This window comes from Cydia strobilella, chromosome 10 (assembly GCF_947568885.1).
Source record: "Cydia strobilella chromosome 10, ilCydStro3.1, whole genome shotgun sequence".
Taxonomy (NCBI): Eukaryota; Metazoa; Arthropoda; class Insecta; order Lepidoptera; family Tortricidae; genus Cydia; species Cydia strobilella.
Window position 1 is genome coordinate 6,114,915 of NC_086050.1, and position 26,375 is coordinate 6,141,289.

Sequence of the window (26,375 nt, forward strand, 5' to 3'; positions counted from 1 at the left end):
TTGTGTTGAAACTGTGCGGTTGGCTCATTACTCACGAAAGAGTTTGATACAGAGTTTGTATTATAATCTACTTTATTTGGAGGGAGTTAGGTTTGCAACTTGCAATATGATTAACTTTGTTTTGTGTCTTGATCTTGAATGTCTTGATGCGGTTTAGTTTCAAATTTAGGAATCGTGCAATAGTGCTAACCACCAATCGTTTTTGTTAATATGTAGCTACTGTTGAGAACCTGTAATTGGCTTTTTGTATCATATTTATAAAACCTATAGACATGTTAACAGCTGTTGGATCTCCGAATAATAATAAATAAAAATAATATTAAGTAAATTGTTGAATAGTGCTAGTTCGTACATGCATCATATTATTTTAGTATTAGCAGACCGGTATCATTATAACTTTATAAGAAATTTAATAATTAAATAAAATTAAAAATAAATGTTGGTCTGTTACAATTATAAAATTATATCTATAAAGGAATTTTTCATAATTTACTTAATTAATTAATTTGTTGATTTACTCTTGCATGGACATAGTTCTGTACCTATATATACTTACTGAAGTTAAAGCAAATATTATGTCGCAAATAATAACTTCACTATTTAAAAAATGCTAAATTGTAACCATTAGCGCATTGCACAACAGTATCTCATAAGACAACATAATATTTCATCAACAAAGATAAGTTAATAGCATATCATTAACTCAACAAAGCAGATTTTATCGCAACATACTCATTAAACCGGTGCACTGTGTTGCATGCTCAAAGGCTAAGGTGTTTTCCACACTTACGCCTCGACCATGAAACGGGGAATCAGTAAAAAGCAGATTGTGTAAAGATTGTGTAGCGAACAACCCTTTAAATTAGGGGATGGAAGATTGTCATAAGCAACTAACAAAAAGAAGTGAAATCCCACCAAAAACATTTTCATGTAAAATGTTGCCAAGACGAAACCATAAGGCTCACACTGACAAAAAGTTATCATATTTTTTGTAGAGCCAAGCTCTACAAGCCCTAACTATTCACAAACTCTACACCTTAGTAAAATTATGTGGCTTGACCGTTTCGTTACTACAAGAACTATTGTATAATAAAAAATAATATATAATAACATTTATTTACATACAAGATATATACAGTGGTACTACGTAAACGAAATTAATAACTAGCTTAAATCTAAAATAGGCCCTTGAGGCATTGTGCCAAGGATGCTGGCGGCATTTCCCCGCTGAAATTAATTAATAATTAATAGTGAATAAATTTTTCACCTTACGTCCATGTGACGGTGGTAGCGGGCAAGCCATATAATATGACTAAGCATAAGCTTTGAGCGTTAACGATTGGCACGTTGGCTACGCGCCCCGGCCTTAATAGCGATGACCCGCGCGCACATCGAAGCGGCGAGCGAATCCGCATCCAATGTGAAGGTCGCTTTAAAATATATCAAAGACATGTGTATGCAAGAACCGTAACGGACCACTAACGTATTCATTGATCTGTGTACACAGTAAAGTTTTGGCCTACACAGTTTAATAGCGAACATTTGGCACTCGTATCAGTGAAGGCATGCAGCGAAATTGTTCGAGAACATTGATTTATTTTCGAACTGAGCAACATTGAACAAATTGATTGTTTAAACTTAGCTTTAGTTGTAAGTTTAGTTTTTTGCATGCCAGATGCTGGTGAAATATGTGATACTTATGTATAATATTGTCTGACCACCTTTTGTACCATATTTCATGCAAAATAAAGTTATTTTCTTTCTTTCTTTCTTTTCATAGATTCAAATTTTTAATTGGATGTGGAAATTAGGTTACTACCCATTTTTAAAGAAATCACGTTTACCAAAAAGGGTTGACAATCCCTGCCCTAGTTGGCGATCAACGAAGCTAATAGTTTTGTAAACAAGAATATTTTTTCCTCGAATATTGTATCTTTTATGTATTATTCTAAAATACCTACAAGGTTTGAACGTTTGAGATCTACCTATAGAATCGGTCCAAAAAATTCCTGCCTGGCTCCGGTCCTCACTGTACGCAAGAATACCAATTTGTGACGTTATGTGTTATGTACGCGTTTGGGGACATTTTTCTTATTTAGAGCGCTCAAATATAACCATAAATCTAAAATTGGTGATTAAAATGGAGATTAACGCCAATCGGTCGATTTCATCATCCCGTCTGGACTGGCCTTAACACTTTAGTTTAAAAGGAGTTTAGTTGCAATAAGTGTTGTGTACATCTGGGACTTCACTAAGCAGTTTCGTTATAAAGAAACGTTAAGAGAACAAAACCCTTTCACCGTAAACAAAGAACAGTTCAATACTCTCAGCAGACGGGTTAACTCCCTTAAATGCCGACTATTTACAATAATGGAGATGTTATCTTTATTTATATTAGAATTTGTTGAGAAATTATTGGCTCTCCACATCGCCAAAGACAGAAACAGATGGAGAAAGATCGTAAGAGAAAGTGATACAAAAGGGAGGTCACGACCCTCAATATTGAGGAATACGACGCAAGGAGAAGGTTGAGAAATTCCTTACAAGACGATATAATTTATATGCCGCGGTAATGCAAATTATTTTAGTCCCTATTTTATACACATTTTATACACTTGCTTTATCACTTCTCTCATCTAGATATTGAAGTAAGCGTGTTTAAATATATACAGGCTTAGTAGAAAGAATTATTTTTTTTCTGAATATACAAGGCATCGAATCCCGGTAAGAGCATTTGTGCCATTTTCATCCAAAAGGGCATTGTCGCTTGTCAGTAAGGCGCTATTTCCATATAGCTTCAATTAGAAATCAACCTTACCGACAAGCGACAATGTGGTACCTTTTGGTTGAAAAAGTCACATTTATTTGTGTGTTTATTTAAAAATATAAGTATGTACATCGTCGGTACCCATATTAGGTATAAGCTTTGCTTAATTTGGAGCAGGTCGATCTGTGAAAGATTATCTCTAAAGGAAAGTTTCCGTAAAGAAAAGCGGTGTTTGAACTTTTACACAATGAAATCATCTTGACTTTCCCTCGAAGCTTTGCATCTCGTGCTTAGGTTATATCGTCGGCTAAAGTTTAAAGAACCTCATAACTCCTCCGGGAGAAGTGAAGAGGTTTACAACCTTAGGTATTATTGGCTAAGGGAGCAAATCCCTATTATCCTTGAAATTGAGTTACGAGGTTTGAGACTAGCCGACGATATGTATATGTATAATTGTGCAAGCCATGTAACGTTCGAATGTGGTTCGAAGTTCGAATGCTGCTCCTATCCTACATGCCTTTAATTTGGCTTCAAATATATATACCACAAATTAAGTGAGAATTACTCCCATTTTATGGCCGCGGCTAATGAAGGAGCGTAACGAGCGCCGCTTTCACAAGTCAATTTATATGTAAATTCCCAATTCCATTTGACGTTGAAAAATAAGCCTTTACTTTTTTTACCGATCGCTTGATGCCCTAGACATTACTTGAAACCTTCGAGCAACACCGGGAACTCCGGGAAGGGAGACGGCATTCGTACTATTTTCCCTCTGCCGAAGCATATAGGTACAACTGTACTAAGTATGAATTTTCTCAAATGATTTTTATGCCTAAGACCCTAATCTGTTAAGCAAAAGCCATTGTTTCTTGTGTGGGAGCGTTCAGCCATTGTGTCTGAGCGCGTGCCAAAGTAACAAAGTCCTTTAAATAGCGGCTGTATCGTGGTGGTTTTAAGGTTCAATTTAAGTACATGTGCGTATTATGAAGCGTTTATGAATAGAGCGAGAACAGCCGGGCTAGCACATGATTGGCGCGAGAGTATATCGCCGCGACATAGACTACCCGTCCCCCTTTAATTTATACAGTTAGTAAAAGACGGGTACCTAGTCTAGTCGCGCCAATCATGTGCTCGGCCTACTGTATCTATGTTGTAAAGCACATCTTATATGTAACTATGTTGCTGTTTATTCAATCGACGCAAAATATATCGCTACACTTATGCACCTTATTCCTTTGTAATAAAAGCGATTTATGTACACTTATTTTCGACATTGACCGTGCGTCAGTATTCCCGGTGGACCATTAACTCTACGGACAGCGCATAAGTGCGTGTCGAACCTCATTAGTTCCGCGGTTTTATCCCCGTGGATAAAAGCTTTATCGATGTGATGTGTTACAAATGTTACAATGCATGCTTCACTTATATTCACAGAACTAGTTGTATTCTGTGGCTAGACTAATTCTTTAAGCGAGGAAGCTGTCAGCTCTGCGGTCATCGGTGACCTCTGCTAACCTTTTGGATACTTATTTTACCTAGTGATGAATGTGACGATGTCGATTTTGGTAACAATTGAGTTACCTAATGTTCTATTCGGTTCAATTAAAATTCAATAATAATTAATCGTAGTACTTACCTAGCAGTTACGGGGCCCCGAGGTATTCAAATTTTGCAGCCCTTTGGCCGCAAAGGACGTCCATACAAGCACACGAATAAACGTGTCTTCAACGCCATGATGACTGCCGCACTAAATATAAGTGCAATAACTAATTTTTATTTATCTTTCAATAGGGATGTTGAGTTGACTGTATGCCGTGCCGGGAGGCACGAGTGGAGGTTCGCGCGACTTGATCAAAATGTACTTGAATGAATCATGGCCCAATTCGAACAATGCTTATAAGATATCACAGCGATATGATACCGATATGTCAGTGTCAAAAGTGACGTTTTTGACACTGACAGATCGGTATCGTATCGCTGTGATCTAGCCTAATCAACAATACCACCTATCGAATTCGTCATACGTCTTCTTAACACATAATAATAAAGTAATTGTGGTATCATTTGCAAACGTTTCTGCTTAATAAAAAAAAAGTGTGCGTGTAATCTTTACGATCGATTGAAGTAAAACTTCTTTGACGATAACGTTTATCGCTATGTTGGCACTTTGACGTGTGTCCTATTATGCGTGTGTCACTACTGAGCGGTACTTCCGTCAGATAAAAATCTGAGTTACCCTCTAGTCGCGCCGAAAGATGTTTTATTTAAAAAAATAATTAAATGACAACATCTTTGTACTTAATTACGATTCGTTATCAATATTTGCTTTACAAATTAGTGTGTCAATGCATAAACCGAACTAATTATTCCATGCATAACTGTGATCTGTAATCACTGCAAGTAGGACAGGGGGCCGATTCTAATTGTATTAATAACAGCTTGCTACATGGTCATGGTCAATGTATGGCCGCATTTGATAAAAACTTCAAAGATTTAAAAACGTCAAAGTAAGTATTTTTTTCTCCAATTTAAGTATATTAACTACACTTAGAATGCCGCAAAAGGACCAACTTCATTTTCATTCATTTGTTTGAGATGAAGTAAGATACCTACTTGACTCGTAAGAATGTTATGTCAAGCTTCGTCAAAAGACTACTTGAAACTTGTGATAAAGGCCCGACATAACCTGTCAGTCGAATAGGCTCCCTTACATTAGTTACTTAATATACCTCCCTAATGAAAACACTTCCATAATTATTAAAGAAATCTAGGGAGAAACGAAACGACATTATATTTTTTTATAAAAAAAATTATTCAGCACGCAACGTACATAATTGTTTTCCATCGTATTTTCTCGGAAACGTTCGTATTTGTCATGCTAGTTGAGTCAATGTCATCATTGTCAGTACTTTTTGAACCGAGACTGGCTGAAATAGCAAGACACGTTCCTACGTTTCCGTGAAAATACGATGGAAAATAATTATGCACTTCATCAGTGTATCACTGCTTTGTTTTTTTTTTCAAAACGTCACACTTATTATACTGACGTGACGTCGCAATTGTCACAAGTGATGACTATGTACCTACGCAAACGTTGCATTCCAGCCCACCCTTCTCTGATGGAAACGTTCCTTATACACGTGTAGCTGGACCCTACTCTGATGGAAACATTCCTTATGGTCATGAAGCATAAGGACCCTTCTCTGATGGAAAGCCACAAATGCTCTCTGTTTGTTAAGGCCCGTGAGTTTCTGCAAAAAATATATTTAATATAACATTTTAATTGACATGGCTAGCTGACGTGGTGATATGAAACTGTAAAATACACAATAACACCACTACACCACTCTTGGCACGACCGCTCGGCGCCACGGTTAACAGCCAACTACCCCCACTCCTGCAGGTGCAGTATACTACATCCCTTCCTTATTTTAACGAAAAGAAAAGAGTATTGATTCGCTCAGTCTTGTAATCATTCAATTATTTGGAAATCGATACATTTTTATATTTCAGTTAATTATAGATTCAATACAACAATCATATTAATCTTCATTTTGATCTTGGTCCGGTAGGGGTGCACTTTCGCTATTTTTATTTACAACAGACCATTCACCAGTTTCAGCTTTCTTGAGGTGAACAACATTTCTGCGATATTCTTTTCCAGTCGCGTCATTCCTTACTCTAACATCACCACCGCTTACGTCTGTAACAGTGCGCGAATCAGGATTAAAGTTAGGAGTAAGTTTGTTATCTTTTATTAGGTTTTTGACGTAGACCTTTTCACCGATTTCTAGATTACTGTCTGCTGCTTTCCTCTTCCTATCCGTATATTCCCGTCCCTTTTCTTTCTTTTCTTTATCCCTATCTCTTACATCTGAATCGAATATTTTGCACTCCATATCAGCCGCTGTGGGTATTTTGTCTCGGAACTGCCTTCGGAAGAAGAGTTCTGAAGGTGTTTTACCTGTGGTGGAGTGTGGAGTGCTGTTGTACATAATTAGGTATTCTAGGAGATCATCTTTCCAGTTCTTTTTCTCTACTTGGCTGATTTTCAGCCGTTTAAGTACATCTCTGTTTTGGCGTTCGACTTCGCCGTTCATCTGCGGCCAATAAGGAATCGTGTTGTATATTACAATGTTGCATTCCTTACAGAAAGTCTTGAAGGTCTGGCTGGTAAACTGATTACCATTATCGCATGTCAGAGTCGCAGGATATCCCAAACGGGAGAATATTTCTTTTAGGACCCTAACTGTATCTACAGCCGTGATACTTCGCATAATCTTGATTTCTTTGTAGCGACTATAGTAGTCGATGAGAACCAGTATGTAATCGTTTGATGGCAGAGGTCCTAAAAAGTCAACCGCAACATCGATCCAGGGTTCGACTGGAAGCTCTCGTCTCTTGATAGGGTGTGGGGCGTTAGGTGCTGAAACGAGTGTGCATCCTTTACAGGCCTTAACTCTGTTTTCAGCGTCTCGATCTATCTTTGGCCACCACACTTTAGTTCTGAGACGAGTCTTCATGGCTACGATACCGGGATGACCTCGATGTGCAGCTTCCAGAACTCTGTCTCGAAGTTCTTTGGGGATAATCAATTTGTTTCCTCTTAAAGGAATATTTCCTTGAAAACAGATCTCAGTTTGGAAGGCTTTATAAGCGCTGACCGATTCATGCCATTTGTTTTCATACATTCCACTTTTAAGCGCCATTATTTCTTCATCTGTGGCACAGACGGCTTCAATTTCTTTTAGTGGTACTGCTGTCGGCCTGCTGTATTGTACGATCGCATTAATATAATTTTCATTGTCAAACGGTTTGGGACTGATTGATTGGCAAAGCCGAGAAATGGGGTCGGCAATATTGTCCTTGCCTGGCCGGTAAATCACCTTGTATTTGTAGGCCTGCAAGCGGAGAACCCAGCGCTCAATACGTGCGCACGGTTTAGATCTGGGACCAAATATGGTTTCCAAGGGCTTGTGGTCGCTTATAATCTCAAACTCTTTGCCGAACAAATACGTTTTAAAATGTTCGACTGCCCAGACTAGGGCCAAGGCCTCTTTCTCGGTCTGGCAATATCTTTTCTCACAGTCGGTTAGGCTCTTGTTACCGAACGCTATGACACGGGGACCATTTTGACCTATTTGTATCAGCAGGGCCCCAAGACCTACGGGAGATGCATCAGCTACTATTTGCGTTCTGTCAGCCGGATTATAGTAGCCCAGCGTTTGTATGCTTGACAACCTCGTTTTTTTAATGTGTCAAACGCTTGTTCTTGGGAGCTAGTCCAATATTTACGAAGGTCCGTCGTTTTGCTTAATTTAAGTCGTACGAGCTGACGAAGGGGTTCCGTTAATGATGCCAAATTAGGAATCCACTTCCCCACATAATTAACCAATCCGAGAAAACTTTGAATCTCCTCAACATTGGTTGGTCTCTTCGCCGACTGAATGGCTTGGATATATTTGTCGAGTGGTTTTACCCCTTTAGCAGTGAGTTCATGGCCAAGGAACTCAATTTTATCTGTCTTATAAATGCATTTGGATTCATTAAGCAGGACGTCGTTGTCTTTTAACACCTGTAGGACTTTCTTAAGCCGCGTATCGTGTTCTTTTTCATCAGATCCGTATATAATGATGTCATCGATGAAGTTTGCAGTACCTTCACATCCTAACAACATCTTCTCTAGCACCTTTTGGAACATTTCCGGCGCGCATGACACCCCAAACATTAACCTTTTGTACCGAAATAATCCTTTACTGGTGCTGAAGGTTGTAATGTGTCTGCTGTCTTCGTCAATCTCTAGTTGATGAAAAGCATTTTTTATGTCAAGCCGAGAAAAGAATTTCGCTTGTCTGAAATGGGGTAGCAATTCATCCATCGTAGGAAGAGGGTGGTTCTCCCTTATAATAGCTTCATTAGCCCTCCTCATGTCGATACAAATTCGAAGGTCGCCATTTTCCTTGAGCACGGGTACCATAGCCGATACCCATTGCGAAGGCCCGTTTACCTCTTCGATGATATCAGCTTCTTGGAGTTCTATCAATTTTGAGTTTACTTTTTCTTCCAAAGGTATCGGTATCCTTCTATACGGTTGGCTAACCGGTTTTACCTTATCATCGATTGGAATTTGAATTTTAACACCTTTGAATTTAGGAAATGTACTGATGTTGTTAACCGGTATGCCAGTCTGAAGAACGCCGAGTTGTTTTGCGGTTATCCTTCCCATGAGGTTACGCGACCCATTTCGAATGACATATAGGGTTGCCGTTGTTTCAAGTGCATCACGAATGTATATCTGTGCCTCGAATCTCCCTGTTACCTCCAGCGGCGTTTGACTGCCATAAGCCACTAATGTCTTGTCAGGATTTGCGATTTGGTTTGAGGTTTTCACGTTATGGCTCTTTAAATATTCCCACGTTTCATCAGTAATGATATTGCATCTACACCCAGAGTCTATCAACATCTCAATAGTGACACCACCGACCTGACAGTTGATAACCTCATCGTCATCTAGATGGAATACATAGTCCACTTCTTCGGTATCCTTTTGTGGGTTGTCAAACTTTTGCCTTTTTGTTTTATCAAATTTTCCATCTTTTTTGTGTTCAAATTTCCGTTTTCTAGTTTTACAGTAGTCTTTAAAATGTCCGACAATCCCACATTTCAAACATTTTTTGTCCCTGGCAGGGCATTCGGGTGCAAAAGACAAGTGTTTGTTGTTACCGCATCGGTAACAAGTCTTTGCGGTACCTCTAGCTGGTACTTTTTTAGTGTCAATTTTATTGATATCCGATTTATCTATGTCACCCGCCTTAAATGATCCAGCTTTCCCAAACGTGTCTAGTTGCCTATTGACAGTCTCCAGTGTGGTAGCTATAGTGATCACTTGGTGTAAAGTGACACTATCGCCGGCCGACAAAATCTTTTTTCGCAATTCAGAGCTATTTCCCTTTTCAATGATTTGGTCAATTAAATGTTCGTCCTTTGCCGTAAATTTACATTTGTCAGCCTGTTGACGAAGTCTCACAAGAAAAGCTTCAAACCTTTCGCCTTCATCTTGTTTCATAAGTCTAAAGATGTAGCGTTCATAATATCTACTCTGCTTAGGAGAAAAATAAGCATCTAATTTTTCCATAGCCACATTATAGACATCCACGTCCTCTGCTTCTTCGGCGTGAGCACCCGGCAAATTGTAATAGACATCTTGCAAAGAAAGGCCACCAAGATGTAGTAAAGTGGCCCGCTTGACCACACCGTCGACAATATTAGCGGCCAGAAAGTATATCTCCAGCGCGCGTTTCCATTTTTCCCATCTCACACCGACGGAAACCGGGTCGCCTCCACAGTCGAAATGGTCTAAACTTGGAATAGTTGATGTTACTTGAGCCATTTGGTGCGATCTGCAACAACAAGTGATTCTGTATAGTCTAATTTGCAACTACACAGAATCCATTGAGTACCTAATCAACATTCACCACATGACCACATCACACATGACCAACTATATCTCGTAAACATCTACGACCAGGGTCTGTCAAATTGACCTTTCATATAAAAGTCTTCCAAATCACTTCTATATACGGCCTGTCAAATTAGCCTCTCATAACACACTGTTAACTTTAATTACAGCAACCATGGTCTATCATATTGACCTTCCATATAAAAGTCTTCCAAATCACTTTTATTATTATGTGGTCTATCAAATTGACCTCTCATATATAACTTAACTCGGGCAAAGCCGTGGCCTATCATATTGACCTTCCATATAAAAGTCTTCCATTACACTTTTAATATCTACATACATGGTCTGTCAAATTGACCTTTCATACCCGTACAACAAACAATAACAACAGTGAAACTATGGTCTATCATATTGACATTACGTGTAACTGTAATACCCGCCATAGGTAGGTACCGGCATGGCCCGTCGTATCGACCGCTTAAAATACCTACCCTAAGATCTTAGTTATTTAAATACAGTACGTCGTGTATGTCAAAATACCGATAATAACTTTTCATTTAATAACATCCGCAAACATTTCTTACTTATGAAAGCGAATACTGTATTATTTGGCCGTTTGGTAGCACGCGTCATTTAAACAAATAGCGGTGTAGAAGTAATAATAATTATGCACCACAATCAATCACAGGACCGTTCATTTAATCCGTAGGTATTTCAATGTGGTAAATATGTTGCAATATATTATGAAGGGTTTTTTCTTTAATAACCTCTTTATAACTTAGGTAAGTACTAGAATAGACTTAATGAAAGGAATCCAGTAATAATTATCTGATCATTCATTAACGGTACTTTCCGAACATACTTAAGAAAGCTGATTTCCATCTAGTAGGTAGGTACTTATGGTTGCAGGTGCAATAATGCATCGAGTTATCATTGCCCCGCGCTGCGTCTGCCGTTGCAAATTTCGTAAACAAAACAGTTATCACCTTTTCCATCAACTAAACTATTCATCATAGGTAAAAGCCGTTGTTTACTATTCATATTATATCAATTCCATAGCCAATAAACAACACCTCGATATAAAGTTCGCTTCCATTCGTATCTACAACTTTTTAGCTAATTAATGTTCCTTCCCTTTCCTTTTAACTAATAGTGTTGTAATGTACTTACATTTTCCTCGTTCGCCACTTGTAAAATACACAATAACACCACTACACCACTCTTGGCACGACCGCTCGGCGCCACGGTTAACAGCCAACTACCCCCACTCCTGCAGGTGCAGTATACTACAGAAACCACGAGCAGGTGCTTTAATTAATCGGATGTCATCATTATTAATTAAAAAAAATTGCGTCAGTATGATTTTCCGCCCAATGGATAACTCGTGGAATTTTACTGTGCTGAGTACACTTCAATCCAATTAAAAAGGCTGACTGCTGAAAAAGTCGACATGTGTAAGAGCAATTTAATGAATGTAAGTAAACTTGGAGTTTGCTAATTACGTTCTTCTTTTATTTATTCGTAATGTAGTCATGCTCATGGGCAACGTACCTGTACACTTGTACAGTCGGCTTCCTTAATGTCAGTGTCTTAGACGCGTGTAAATATAATCTTTTCTTTATTCTAACTCAAATGTATCGTAGCAAAATAACTTACATACCTAAAAGGAAAATAAATCGAATCATGTTCTAAAACATTTTGATTTGATTTAATAGAAGTAGAAATATTTGTAAATTATAAACTGAAATAGATATCATAACATTCATAACTGTATGAAAGAAAAAACTGGGCAATAGAGGTCTTGGTTACTTTTTTCTTTTGTATAGTATGATATCTATTTAGTTATTCAAGTCTGAAACTTATCTACCTTTATTACTCTTTAGTCACGCGCTGTCTATAATAAAATCAAGTAGGTTATACGTACAGTCAGCTGCAGAGATAAGGTACCCCATTACCCCACGTCCATACAAATTTACAGAAATTTGTATGCAGTACTGTACAATTATTCTTAGGAATTAAAAAGCAACTTTTAATTGCTTTTCTATTTAGATCAAATAAACGATTAGGTCGAAACAAATTCCATGAAAATATTACAAATAAAAAGCTAATACTACGAGGACCCGAATCTTATGTGAAAAAGTAAACGTACCATATTTGAATATCGCTGTCACAATAAAACCATATAAAAGTGAGATTTTTATGAAAAATCACCCATATAGCTTACATTATAATGTTATGTGGACTGATAAGAGCGATTACACTAATTACGGAATGTTAACTTGCTAGGTCAAAATCAAAGTCTATCTTGTAAAAAAAGGAATTAATACTTGACACCATTGTGCACCATGAATTTGTAATGCTAATGATTCCACATATAAATACGCAGTAATATCATTCAGAGCGACCCGTATCTCTTCATTCACTTGTCCGCCCTCTCAACGTTTTTCAAACGATGAAGATAAACACGCATAATATAAGCAAATCAACACAACACTCAGCGATCGGCCTTCCAATTTTCTACGTCGCATCACCCTTTGTTGATCCACGAATACCTACTAGGCGTTATTAAATTCTGCTTAACCCCGCACATATCTCATTAAAACTTTGACGTTTCGGAGCAGAGTACACCAAATTGAAATTGGACTCATTCGGTCGTGTCATTCGGTCATTCATGGCTTTATTTGAAACACGAGCTGTTTGGATGAATGTCGAACGGTTCATTCATTACTGAGGGCCTATCCGGCCTATACTCAAATTTGAGAATTATAATGAAGGTACGGAACTCTCCATTATGGTCAGACACACACAAGGCCGTTTTTTTAATTACCTATGTGCTAAATGTATCGTGAGGTGATCGTGAGGGAAATACAAGCGACGACAACATATGGCTCGAGAAAACGAAAAAGAGAAGTGAACTTTCATGGGACGACATCTTCATATAAGGTACTAAGGTTGTATGGAAGAGATCGCTTGTTAGCGATAAGACCACCTGTTTTTTACCTCTGCTTCTGTTTTCTTTTTGTATTGTTTCTTTGAGGTGTGCAATAAAGAGTATTTGTATTGTATTGTACTCTCTGTGCAACTGCTTTTCAAACCGCCTGAGATGAGTGGTAGACCTACATACGTAAATATATACCGATAAACGGGGTGAATAAGGCTGGCGGGGTTAAAGGGGGTAAAAACTGGAAATGACATTTACCTGATAAAATAGTTTAGTATTTAATATTAATGAATGAATGAATATTTTTATTGCGTGTAACACATGGACACATATTTATATTAGTAGAACTTACAAACTAAGGGGTTAGTATATACAACGAACTTAGATTTAAAATAATACAATACAGATGGGGGAATGCAATCCCTCACAGTGCGACAAGTAGGGACAGTCTACCCTGTCCGCTATCATTCGTAGGATGCTGTTGGGACTGCCACGCACCCGGCGCGGCGCACCAGGGATGCTGCGCGTGCACGCATGGTAGTATAGAAACATTCCACGCGAGCCGTCGCGAACATCCCCGACAATGCAACATGCACAATAATGGGCGATTAATGTGACATGCACGCAAAATATTTAAATAAATACGAATGTTTAAGTTTGTAATTGAACTGGTATCATTTCCAAGTTGCGAAAAACTGAAACTAATTATTTATGTGCTTTATACATACCAGCAATCGACCAACCAACCGAGAATCAATCGAGGATTAAGAATTAATTAAATTCTGCATCACAATTGTAATTACTTCATAAATTAATTAATTATTTTAACACCCCAATACTCATTCTGTCAATGTGTAGGTACTTACGTGATTCTCTTTTTTACTCAATGCATATTCCTACACATAAGATTGTGGGATTTGCGGGTCACTTCTAGATGTTATTAGACCGCGACAAGTGGCGTACTCGAAGAGAGGCCTATGATCAGCAGTGGGTGATAATAGTCTGGTATGATGATGAGGGTTTACTATTACGGGTCCGGAGGTCAGGCTCACACTGGTTGACTGGGGCGAATACTAGCTGATTTGTTAAGCAACGGGAACACAACAGGTATCGACTTGAAATTAAAACCATATACTTACTAAGTCCACAGTCCCTTAAAGCTCCGAAAAAATCAAACTTGTAAGTTAACATAAAAAAAAGATACGGCCGTTTATGACGCAAAAAAGGGAATCAAAATACCTATAAGGGTAATTCCCGTTGACCTAGAAAGAACTATGAATTTTGGCAAGTAATATTGTCTTAAACTACAAATACAGGGAAAAATAAAATAAAAAAGTTTAGTTTGTACGGAACCCTCAGTGGGCGAGTCCGACTCGCACTTGTCTGGTTTTAAAAGATTAAAAAAAATCAGATATAGGCTAGAATCAGTTATAGGGAGAGGTATTTTCCTTAGGGATGTAACGATATACCGATACCGATATATCAGCCGATATATCAGCATGGCCAATTTAAATACACCCGATAGCACAGTTCGAAAAGAGCAAATACAAAATGATTGGCGAACAGACTATCTCATAATAATTTTAATAAACTTTGATTCCAACAAAATCTACCAAAAGTGAACTTTAATTAATGAATTTGATTTAGGTACTTTTGCTTTGATTGCTTGATGATTACCTAAATATATAGATGTTTTCTTTGATTTTGATCTGGCCTTTTTCTTTTATTTTGATTATTCAGTTTTTTACACTTCACAAAATCGAGTGTTTTATGCATATTAAGTACATAATTCTTTATTTATTTGATTTATTAAGCCATCGATATCGGTAAATTATCGGCAATATCATGTATCGTTTCATCTCTAATTTTCCTTATTTGAAATTACGTACTAAACCGTGAAAACAAGTTATTAGTAATTGAAACACATCGAACATTGAAAGTGCTTTTTATTTAGAATGATCCATATCACATGAGATTAACCGGAAACCGCAACCGAATCGGACAATCCGACTTGGAGATTGGTATGCACAAACACGCAAACAAACAGTGTCTCACCACCAATGTTTAATACCGTCTCACTCCGTTGGGGATAAAAATTTAACGAATCTACTCCTATGACTAGCTAAAACGGGTCCAAATGCTATTGACTGCACCATTATTTGCTCATTTTATAAGGTACCTAGGAGACTACATGTATTCACGATTCATGGTATTTTAAATCAGTAGGTAAACATGCGAAGCCGACCTTGCAAAAAGCAATTAGTGTCGCAGGTAAATAATTTATAGTTGTCAGAGGAAAATGCGATATAAGCGGATATATGTACTGGTACAGTCACAGTGGGTACAAATAAGTATAATGATTATACAGTCATAATTACCCAAGATCTACGACTAATAACATAATTCCTTTGAAATAATTGCAAAGATAAAATAAGATTACTCAACTGTACTTTATATAGGTAGGTAGGTATATTTTGCAAAATTAATCATCACTGTTGTCGAACGAATAAATCAGGAAAGGCGTAAACTCCTTTGGATTTAAAGGATTAACAATTTCATTAATGAAACGAACCATTTTTCATCCCCAAATCTCCACTAACCGAATCCGACTAACGTCAGTTATCAAGATAAATGCGATACCACCGAGAGAATTAATCGTTCCCCAACAGAACGAAACCGCCCACCCTAATTAGGGGTGTCTTTCAAGTCTTAAAACACTTAAAATCACAATAAATACGGACACTATCAGCGCTTAAATAAGACTAAAACGCGGTTTTATACCCGTTCTCTCACCCTTAACGTGAAAAATCAGTCAAGTGGATGAAACCGCATCGGCATTAAACACTTAAAAGATCCGTAGGCCCGTTTTATATCACTTACAGACCCTGTAAAGCCACATTAAAGGCGTCTTTACAGTTGTAAGATGTCTAATTGTAACTCTTTAAAAGGTTGTATGGTGTGGACTCACCTATTTCGCCGCACATGGTCGCAAGTGGCCGGGCCCCACAGCGGCCGCGGCCACAGACATCCTGGAATCACGCGATGGTCATTTCACTCACACTGTTGTTCACCCCACGTTCGCGCTGCTAGGCGGTCTTCCATTCACTGAGTGAAAGCCCGGGCGGCGGTCCAAAGCGCATGCTCGGACGTGCGTCGCCATTTTGTAACAAAGCGCATTAAAAACCTTTACAAAGACTAGAGTTAGGACTTTTTGGATTAGGCTAGGGAGGCTGCGGTCTCACTGGCTCCCTCTGGTTAGAGCACGCATGGTAGAGGTCACAAGGTCGCGATAACCTGAACGGTAAACATGATGATAGCTGATAACTTTGACAGCTGAAAAGTATCCTGTAACTATTGTACAGTTTATGAACTTGTTAGACGGTCGGGGAGCTGGTTTCAACGGTTGTCACTTTATGGGCGTATATTTGATGCCGCCAACGGGCAATCTAGTCGTTTGTAAGTGAGCGTGCGCCGATTCTGAAATTGAATGGATTCAATAGCGGCCTAACCGTTTCAATTGTTAGAGCGTTCAAGTAGGATTTATGAATGAATATGAAATATTGTGAAATAAAGTTTCAGATTTTGTAATATTGCCTTCTGAAGAACAGAAGTATATCTAGGTATAACTGATTAAACCACCTGCAGTGTAATGCCGCTCCTTCTGCAAGATGCATATGTGCGTCTAATGTCTCCCAAGGATTATCTTTGCTACGGGCTACGACGTGCGGCGTAGCGCATAGGTACTAGTGAAAAAATTACGGACGTTTTACACGAATTTCAAAATAATCTAAATGAGCTTAAAACAACAGTTTTTTGCAGCGGAATGTTATTATATTGCTTTTATTCGGTTTATAGGTATTATTAGTATAAATTATCATAACGCACAAAGGCATTTTTCATTTTTAATATTTATTTTTGGCTTCTCGCCAGTAGGCGGTGACAATTTCTAGGTGCGGAAACATTTTCTTCGAGAGGCCGCCTCTAGTGTATACATATTACCTCAATGTTTAAGCATGTTTTAAGCTGAACTATCAGAGGATAGTTTGACGGACAAAAACTTCAGTAAATTTTTTCTTATTTAAATGAATTTGGGAAAACGTGTAGATGAAGGCATTATATTTTAGTCATTAAATTATTATCAAGGGGTTATAGGGCTAGAAGAGCGTAGAAGGCCAAAAAACTATTTGTGAGGGCTCTTGCTATTCTGGTCATCTTATTTGCAAGAAAGTATGGTCGAGTTTCGTAAATTCATATGAAATGAATGCTCGGTTTACACATTTATAATAGGTATTGTTTTTTAAATCACGATATCAAAATAATGGGCAAGATTTATAAAAAAACCGGCCAAGTGCGAGTCGGACTCGCGCACGAAGGGTTCCGTACCATTACGGAAAAAAACAGCAAAAAAATCACGTTTGTTGTATGGAAGCCCCATTTAAATATTTATATTATTCTGTTTTTAGTATTTGTAGTTATAGCGGCAACAGAAATACATCATCTGTGAAAATTTTAACTGTTTAGCTATCACGGTTCATGAGATACAGCCTGGTGACAGACAGACATACGGACAGACGGACAGCGGAGTCTTAGTAATAGGCTCCCGTTTTTACCCTTTGGGTACGGAACCCTAAAAACGAAATAAAATTCAAAATATAGGTAGGTATTATATTTAACATTTGACAAGAAAGCTTACGGGTTACCACAGATACAGTTTATTTTAATCTCTATGGGGCTATGGGGACTTAAATCTATCCGTGAAGGGCTCCACAGAACTTGCAATAAATCGCACGCGGTTTTCAATCCTTTGCCGACTAGGTAGGTGCATTCAATTGATCTAACTTTTTGGCGAACGAGTTGGGGCGAACTACGAGTTATAATCAAAATTAAAACACTTAAAGATAAAGATAAAAATGTTTTATTGTGTAAATTAAGCCGCAAGTATACACGATAAAACATGCAAAACAATAGTTTAATTGACATTAGGTACTAGAAGTATTGTAGTTATCTCGTAGTTATAGCCCAACGTAAAATTCTATGGAGCATTTGCTACGCTGTGACAATAAGCTCGGGACTCCGCATTTGACTAGTTGATTGATGGCTGCCATAGACCTAGCATTACATAGATCAGCTATACGCGTGCGCCCGTGAGGGACAGAACATACGCAATGCGACAATATGATTGGTCGAGAAGCTTTGTAAGCCATAGTAAATTTACGGTGGGGAATAAAAAAAATGTAAGACTGTGACAAGGACAAACAATAACATCGCTTTCTCTGCTACTCCTACTGAAACATACATAAGACTATCCCGTTCGGTCATTTCCCCAACCCCTCATTCCTCGATCCAGTTATACTAGATTCATAATGGCGGCACAGCACTATTTGTCAGACTGCACCTGTTTCTCAGTTTATACAATAAAATACCTAAAAAGCTGGTTGCTTTCATGCAATGTTTGCAGTTGCTTACAATTTTATTTTAAATCAAGATAATTAACACAAATATCTAACTAACTACCGGGGTGTTCCTTTTGTGATCAGATGAGGTAATTTTTATATATATGTAAGATTACTTTTTAACCGACTTCAAGATTTCAAAGGAGGAGGTTCTCAATTCGGTTGTATGTTTTTTTTTCTTTTGTTTTTTTTTATGTTTGTTACTTACTCCATAACTCCGTCATTATTTAGAAAATTCTTTTTTTGATTGTAAGTATATATATTATTATATACAGATTGGTCCCGTTTTTGTCAAAAAGCAGTTCTGATGATGGGATCCATGAGGAATCGAAGGAACTCCTCAAATGTTAAAAGCATACATATAGTGATTATAGTATTTTCATCAACAAATCAAGCACTTACATTTAAAAAAGTGACATTTGATGAAGTGGAACCGCTGATGACGATCAGAATGGAACTCTTCAATGACACATAGTTCACGTTTGGCGATTTGTTCTCTTCCTTATGGACCCAGACCCAAACTTGGACCCGGACTCGGACCCGGACCCGGGTCTGGACATGGACCCCAACTCGGACCCGGACCCGGACCGAACTCTGACCCAAACTTGGACCCAGACAGCCGGACACGGACCCGGACTCGTATCCGGACCCAGACCCGGACCCGGAAATGCTACTAGAAAAGTGGGTTAGGTGGGTGGGTGGGTTTTGAACTGCGATTCTCACAGAACAGAACTGCTATAAGAAAAGTAGGTTAGGTTAGGTTAGAGCTGTGACCCTTACAGAAACGAAATGCTATCAGAAAAGTAGGTTAGATTAGGTTAGAACTGCGACCGTTACAAAAACGAAATGCTACTAGAAAAATGAGTGGTTTTACGTCCTTTTCTACATAATTAGGCAAAAGATGCTGTCTCTAATCTGTGAATCTAAGAGTGCACCATCAACAATAAGTCAACTTTCAGCGGCATCCCCCATTGAAGTCGGTTTTTTTTCTTAAAAATTATTTTATTTAATAAGTTAGTTTATAATTATATTTATGTTATTTAAGATGATTTACAGTAAGTGATTGTTTTTATTAGTTGTTGTTGTTGTCCTATGGCACCCCAGAGGTGCTAAGGGCCTTCACAAACTCGCGCCACTCCTTCCTATCTTCAGCGACCCTTCTGGCCTCGCTCCAGCTCAACCTGACCGCTCGTAGCTCATTCATGACGGACCGCTGCCAAGAGTGTACAGGGCGCCCGGAGCCACGGCTTCCGTCCGGCGGTTTCCAACCGAAAGCGACGGTTGCGTTATTCGTTTCCCCTCTTCGAATAGTATGTCCTATCCATATCCATTTCCGTGTCGCGATTTCTTCGCCAATAGGTGTTTGCCTGTGTGTGTGTCTTCATTTCGAATAGTTTTTGGCCAGAAAACGCGAAGTATCGACCTGAGGAACTTGTTGGCGAAGACTTGAAGTTTATTCGTTAGGCCCTTCGTCACTCTCCACGTTTCGCAGCCAAAAAGCAACACTGATTTCACAAGGGATTCGAAGAGGGAAAGTTTAACACGTCGCGTGAGCACATTTGACTCCCAGACAGCCTTTAACTGAGCGAACGCAGCCTTCGCCTTCTTTATCCTGTTGTCGATGTCTTCATCCGCTCCACCTTTGCAGGATAATACGCTCCCTAGGTACACAAACTTGGACACCGAGTCTAGGCTTTCGCCCCCCAGTGATAGCGGATCCGTTGTACTTAAGTTCACTCGCATGCTGACTGTCTTGCGTCTGTTGATTCGAAGGCCCATTCTATCAGCCTCTTCTTTAAGACCTTCAAGTTTAGCTTCTAGATAAGCAAGAGTAGGCGAAATCAACACGATGTCGTCCGCGTAGTCTAAGTCCTCCAACACGTTCGTGTCCCAAGGTATACCTCTCGGTGTCGATACCACATTACGCATGACGTCATCCAGGAGAATCACAAATAAAAGCGGCGATAGGAGGCACCCTTGCCTTACTCCGGCTGAAATCTGAATCGGAGCTCCAAGCTCCTTCTCATGGACCACCCTGCATGCGCCACCTTCGTATAAGGAGCGTATTATACGGACGATACAGGTAGGAATACCCCTCCTACTTAGGCTTGACCACAACGCGCCCCACTTCACAGTGTCGAAGGCCTTTTCGAAGTCGACGAAGGCCAAAAACAGTTCTGATTGCCATTCGACACACTGCTCTATAAGGATACGTAGGGTGTTGGTGTGGTCAGTGCAGGAGCGACCTGGGCGAAATCCCGCCTGTTCCTCGCGCAGGGTGTCAGCTACTTTTGGTGCGATGCGATTAAGCAGAACCTTTGCCAAGACTTTGGCAGCAGCTGGAAGCAGCGTGATGCCGCGCCAGTCACCGCGATAGATCACCCTTCTTTGGGACTTTCACCAGGAGTCCTTGCTTCCACTCGGCGGGTAGTTGTCCAGCTTCCCATATACGGGTTATTAGGGGATACAGTAGCGTTGAAGATGTGGCGATATCAGCCTGCATATCGACATGCACATTATCGATTCCTGGCGACTTTCCCGGCTTCATGGATTTCAGAGCCGTGACTACCTCATCAAATAATGGCGGCATAGTTGGAATATCCAGCTTCCAGGCAGGTTCACTAGAGGTGCTGCCTTCCGGGTCCGGTGCCTGGGACTGGTCTAATATCTGAGTAAAATGCTCCGTCCATCGTTGCAGCTGTTCGCTCGCTGTACATAGCAGGCTACCGTCGCTTGCCTTCAGCGGTTTCCTGGTTGCACGAGCACCACGTCCACTGAGCGAGCGCGTGATGTCGTACAATTCGCGCATGTTCTTGCGGTTAGCGGCGGTGTTAGCGCGGTCTGCCAGCTCGTCCGCGGCTCTCCGGCGGTCTCGCCGCGCGATTCTCTTTATCAGAGAGCGAAAAGTGCCGTACTCTTCCTTCAAGCGGGCCGTCTGAGGCTCTACAGAGGACAGTAATTGGGTCTTGATGTTAAGCCTAGCTTCAATAGCGTGCCACAGCTTCTGCGACATCCAGACCTTCCTCCTTGGATTAGCATACCCTAGCACTTTATCGCCGGCGTTTGTAAAGGCAGTGCGAATGCGGGTCCAGGTCTCCTCCATCTGCTCGTCCTCGAGTTCCCCCAGAAGCTCGTACTGATTCCGAAGACATAGGCGGAAGTTTTCACGATACTCGGGGTCCCGGAGTTTCTGCACATCAAATCTTTTGGACGACTTCTCAGATTTGCGATGGGGGATTGCCAACTTAAGTCGTACTTCCGCCAGAACCAGGTGGTGATCACTATCCACGTCGGCGCCACGTCGATTCCGCACATCAAGTAACGAGGACCTCCAGGAACGGCTGATCGCAATGTGATCAATTTGATTGCGTGTTACGCCATCTGGAGAGATCCACGTCACCTTGTGGCACTCCTTGTGCCGGAAGAGAGTTCCGCCCACTACCAGGTTTAGCGCAGAGCACAGGTCGCCGAAGAGTTCTCCGTTTTCGTTTATGTCTCCAGCTGCTCCGTGGTCCCCCATGTAATGCTCGCGCCCTGTACTATCATTGCCCATCTTAGCGTTTAGATCGCTCATTAATATGACGATATCTTGTTTGCGTATGCTCCTGAGTGTGAATTCCAGCTGCTCGTAAAATGCCGTTTTCGCTAAATCGGAGGCCGAATTGGTTGTAGCGTAACACTGAATAATATTGATTTTTCGAGCTCGGGAGTCAAAACGTGCTGTAATAATGCGCTCAGATACTGGCTTCCAGCTCAGAAGACTCTTTTTGGCACTACTGCTAAGCAAAAGGCCCACTCCGTATTCACGTCGCGAGCTCTCGTCTTCTTTGCCGCTGTATAAAAGAGTGGTGCCATAGTCCGCTGCCTCTTCTCCAAAACCATTCCATCTCGTCTCGCTTAATCCGAGGATGTGGATGCCATAGTCTTTCATGACTTTGGCTACCTGAGGGAGCCGTTCAGGTCGAGTCATGGTTCTGACGTTCCAGCATCCAAATCGTGTCCGTTGTTTCATGCCAAAAGTCGTCGTTAAAGGAGTCCGGTTATTTTGCGATTGTAAAGAATTCATAATCATTTAAAAAGTTTAAGGGTGTGCAGGTGATTAGCCCACAGCACCCCGATCACGACGATGCGATGGGGCTGCCATCAGTGCGTTCATGCCCGCAGAGCCAGTCTTTTTGAGGATTCCCCAAGGCTTCTGGTAGCCTAGGCGTTTTCTGTCAGGGTTGTCTCCCTTAGCTAAGTGTTCGGTTTTACGGCGCCGAAGACTCGCCTTCGCCCTGCATACTCGGCTATTATGGTCCCAGGGTATATTTAAAAAGGAGCAAAGCCCGTTAACGGACCATAACATTGCCCAGGAGGGACGACAGGGACGCGTATGCAGGACTTAATTGGTGTGCGATACTTAGGTCTAACTTTGCATACTTAAACCTACGCAACTGGCAATCTCAGTATTTTGTTTCAGGGATCTTCACCGCCTAGCACAGCAAAGCCCACCGAGGCCTATCTATCACCAATTCATTACCCCCCCCCCCCCCCCCCCTCCCCCCAGTTAGTTGTTGACTCAAGCATAATTATATCTTTCACTAACTACCTATACCTTAAATCCTGTCAAGATGTTTGGTTTTTCCAGCTTCAATGTGATAAATTGTTTTCTTTTTAACCGACTTCAAGATTTCAAAAGGAGGAGGTTCTCAATTCGGTTTTTTTTTTATGTTTGTTACTCCATAACTCCGTCATTTCTGGACCGATTTTGAATACATACAGATTGGTCCTGTTTTTGTCAAAACGCAATTCTGATGAAGGGATCCATGAGGAATTGAGGGAACTCCTCATATGTTAAAGGCATACATAAAGTGATTTTAGTATATTCATCAACAAATCAAGCATTTACATTTAAAAAAGTGACATTTGATGAAGTTCAACTGCTGATGATGATCAGAACGGAACTCTTCAATGACGCATAGTTCACGTTTTGGCGATTTGTCCTCTTCGTTATGTTTGTTAAGCAAGTTAGGTTTTCAAGACTCAGTTTTGTCAAGCTCGAGTTCTGATGATGGGATCCATGAGGAATCGAGGGAACTCCTCAAATGTGAAAGGCATACATATAGTGATTTTTGTATTTTTATCAACAAATCCAGCATTTCCATAAAAAAAGTGACATTTGATGAAGTGGAGCAGCTGATGATGATCAGAAATATCAGAATAGAACTCTTTAACGACGCATAGTTCATGTTTGGCGATTTGTCTTCTCCTTTATGTTTGTTAAGCAAGTTATGTTTTCAAGACACATTTTTGTCAAGCTCGAGTTCTGATGATGGGATCCGTAAGGAACCGAGGGAACTCCTCAAATGTGAAAGGCATACATATAGTGATTTTTGTATTTTCATCAACAAATCCAGCATTTACATAAAAAAGTGACATTTGATGAAGTGGAAATGCTGATGATGATCAGAATGGAACTCTTCAACGACACATAGTTCACGTTTGGCGATTTATTCTCTTCGTTATAGACCCAGACCCAAACTTGGACCTGGACTTTTTTTTGAACTGCGATCTTCACAGAACCGAACTGCTATCAGAAAAGTGGGTTGGGTTAGGTTAGAACTGTGACCCTTACAGAAACGAAATGCTACTAAGTGGGTGGTTTTACCTCCTTTTAGTTAGGCAAAAGATGCTGTCTTTTTCATTTCATTGTCTGGAGTGCACCATCAACAATAAGTAACCTTTCAACGGCATCCCCCATTGAAGACCAAATTCTCACTTGATAATAATGGGACCAGAGGAAGTGGGAGGGTGTGCGCCGCGCCCGTTACGTCGCATCACACCCCGCACTCGCCCGGAACCTGTGTTGGCAACGATAAGAATGCAAGTTTATCGAGTCTTGTCGATTCAGTCTACTAGAGTAAATTTGCTTGTAGCTACACTAGCCCAAATCTAGATTGTACTCTAATTTCAATTGAAGAGTTTACTGTTACGCACCATCTGCACGTTTGTTGCTGCAATGTGTGTTGTTAGTTTTTTTTAGGGTTCCGTACCCAAAGGGTAAAAACGGGACCCTATTACTATGACTCCGCTGTCCGTCTGTCCGTCTGTCTGTCACCAGACTGAATCTCATGAACTGTGATAGCTACACAGTTAAAATTTTCACAGATGATGTATTTCTGTTGCCGCTACAACAACAAATACTAAAAAGTAAACCCTTGGTGGGCGAGTTTTTTAAAGTTATTTTTAATACGTATTCTAGTTTTAATGTATTTGTCTACATGGCAATAATTGCCTGACAATAAATATATTTCATTTATTTTCACTTCATTATACAAATTATAAAGAATTTAGTAAAAAGTTTATTTATTTTTATTTTATCAAAAACATGCATAATTAATTATATTCATAATTATGTACCTATTTAACTTGCGCGCGGCGGCAATACAAGTTGCATATTATCGATAACGTAATATTGACAAAATCACACCACTCGGTCATGACGCCCAACATTCGTAACATTCCTCATTCGTGCACGGAATTCGCCCGCAGACAGTTTTTTTTTTGAATTTGCCGCTTTTTTCTACTGACGAAAATGGCTTGACAGACTATAGTACGATTCAGGGTTTTTTGCTACCATAGACATTATATACAAGCAAAGAAGACTATCTTTCTCTATCAAAGTGTCAGGCCCTTGTTTGCTACAATCATGGAGACTATATAAAGGAGCCAAATCTCTATGTATGAAAAGTGTCCATCAAAAACAGTAATTAGGCGGCGCCACCATACACCGAAATACTACCAAAAACAACCTACGTAATTTGGTCGGGTTATTTGTTGCCTTATATGGTTCATGTTATACTCATGTCCCAGAGCCTAACTAGCGCCACCGGAGAGATTAGGAACTATTATTTAAAGCTGAAAGCATGGAGACTGTATAAAGGAGCCAAATCTCTATGTATGAAAAGTGTCCATCAAAAAACAGTAATTAGGCGGCGCCACCATAAACTGAAATACTATCAAAAACAACCTACGTAATTTGGTCGGTTTATTTGTTGCCTTATATGGTTCATGTTATACTCATGTCCCAGAGCCTAACTAGCGCCACCGGAGAGATTAGGAACTATTATTTAAAGCTTAACGCGGTCACTTTTACAACAATTCTGCCATAAGAGATTGCGATCCTTTCTATACCATCCATAGCTGAAAGCGGTCACTTTTGCAACAATTCTGCCGTAAGAGATTGGCATCCTTTCTATACCATCCATACTACAGATAACAGCGCCATCGAGCGTTTGATACGTACAATAAGTTTTTCTTTTCGACCCTCTGGCCAAATAAAAGCACAAGGCCATACTGCCTTCTCATGAGGAAACTATACAAAAACTATAGCTGGTCAAACCTCAGAATAATGACTAAAGCAAAGAAGCCGGGCAAAAATAAAAGCTTGGTAAAAGATATCGTATTCACAACACGTTATTACTTTTTGTCTATGAGTGAGAGAGACAACAATCCGCAAGTTCTTTCGTTTTTTTCAGTATTGTCATAAGATGAACTGAGGGAAATGTCAAATGGTCCTATGTGGTTCTATAATATAATCCAGCCAAATAAAATATATGTTCGTTATTTCACAGGTAGGTGTCAACTGTAACAACTTGACATAGTCGTATTATTTTACTTGAAATATTTCGGGATGTTTCAGCGGTCATCTTGGTTTATTTTAATTATATTGTTGCTATTCCTGAAAGATTGTTGGAAAACGTGCTGAGT

The 26,375-nt window shown here is 39.8% G+C and overlaps 2 protein-coding genes across 2 annotated transcripts in view; both read right to left on the reverse strand.

The window, feature by feature from the left end:
• The window catches only part of LOC134744576 (muscarinic acetylcholine receptor DM1), a 117,775-nt gene extending 101,420 nt beyond the window's left edge, over positions 1 to 16,355 (reverse strand). Inside the window, exon 1 of the mRNA XM_063678422.1 lies at positions 16,139 to 16,355. The gene's annotated coding sequence lies outside the window, so the exon portion shown is untranslated. The remainder of the gene's footprint in view (positions 1 to 16,138) is intronic.
• LOC134744889 (uncharacterized protein K02A2.6-like) lies at positions 6,310 to 10,157 on the reverse strand. Its single transcript, XM_063678835.1, has 2 exons — positions 8,174 to 10,157; positions 6,310 to 7,931 (listed from the first exon to the last, which is right to left on the reverse strand). Exons 1-2 carry the CDS (start codon positions 10,155 to 10,157, stop codon positions 6,310 to 6,312), a joined length of 3,606 nt encoding a protein of 1,201 aa, XP_063534905.1.
• Positions 16,356 to 26,375: the final 10,020 nt, after the last annotated feature.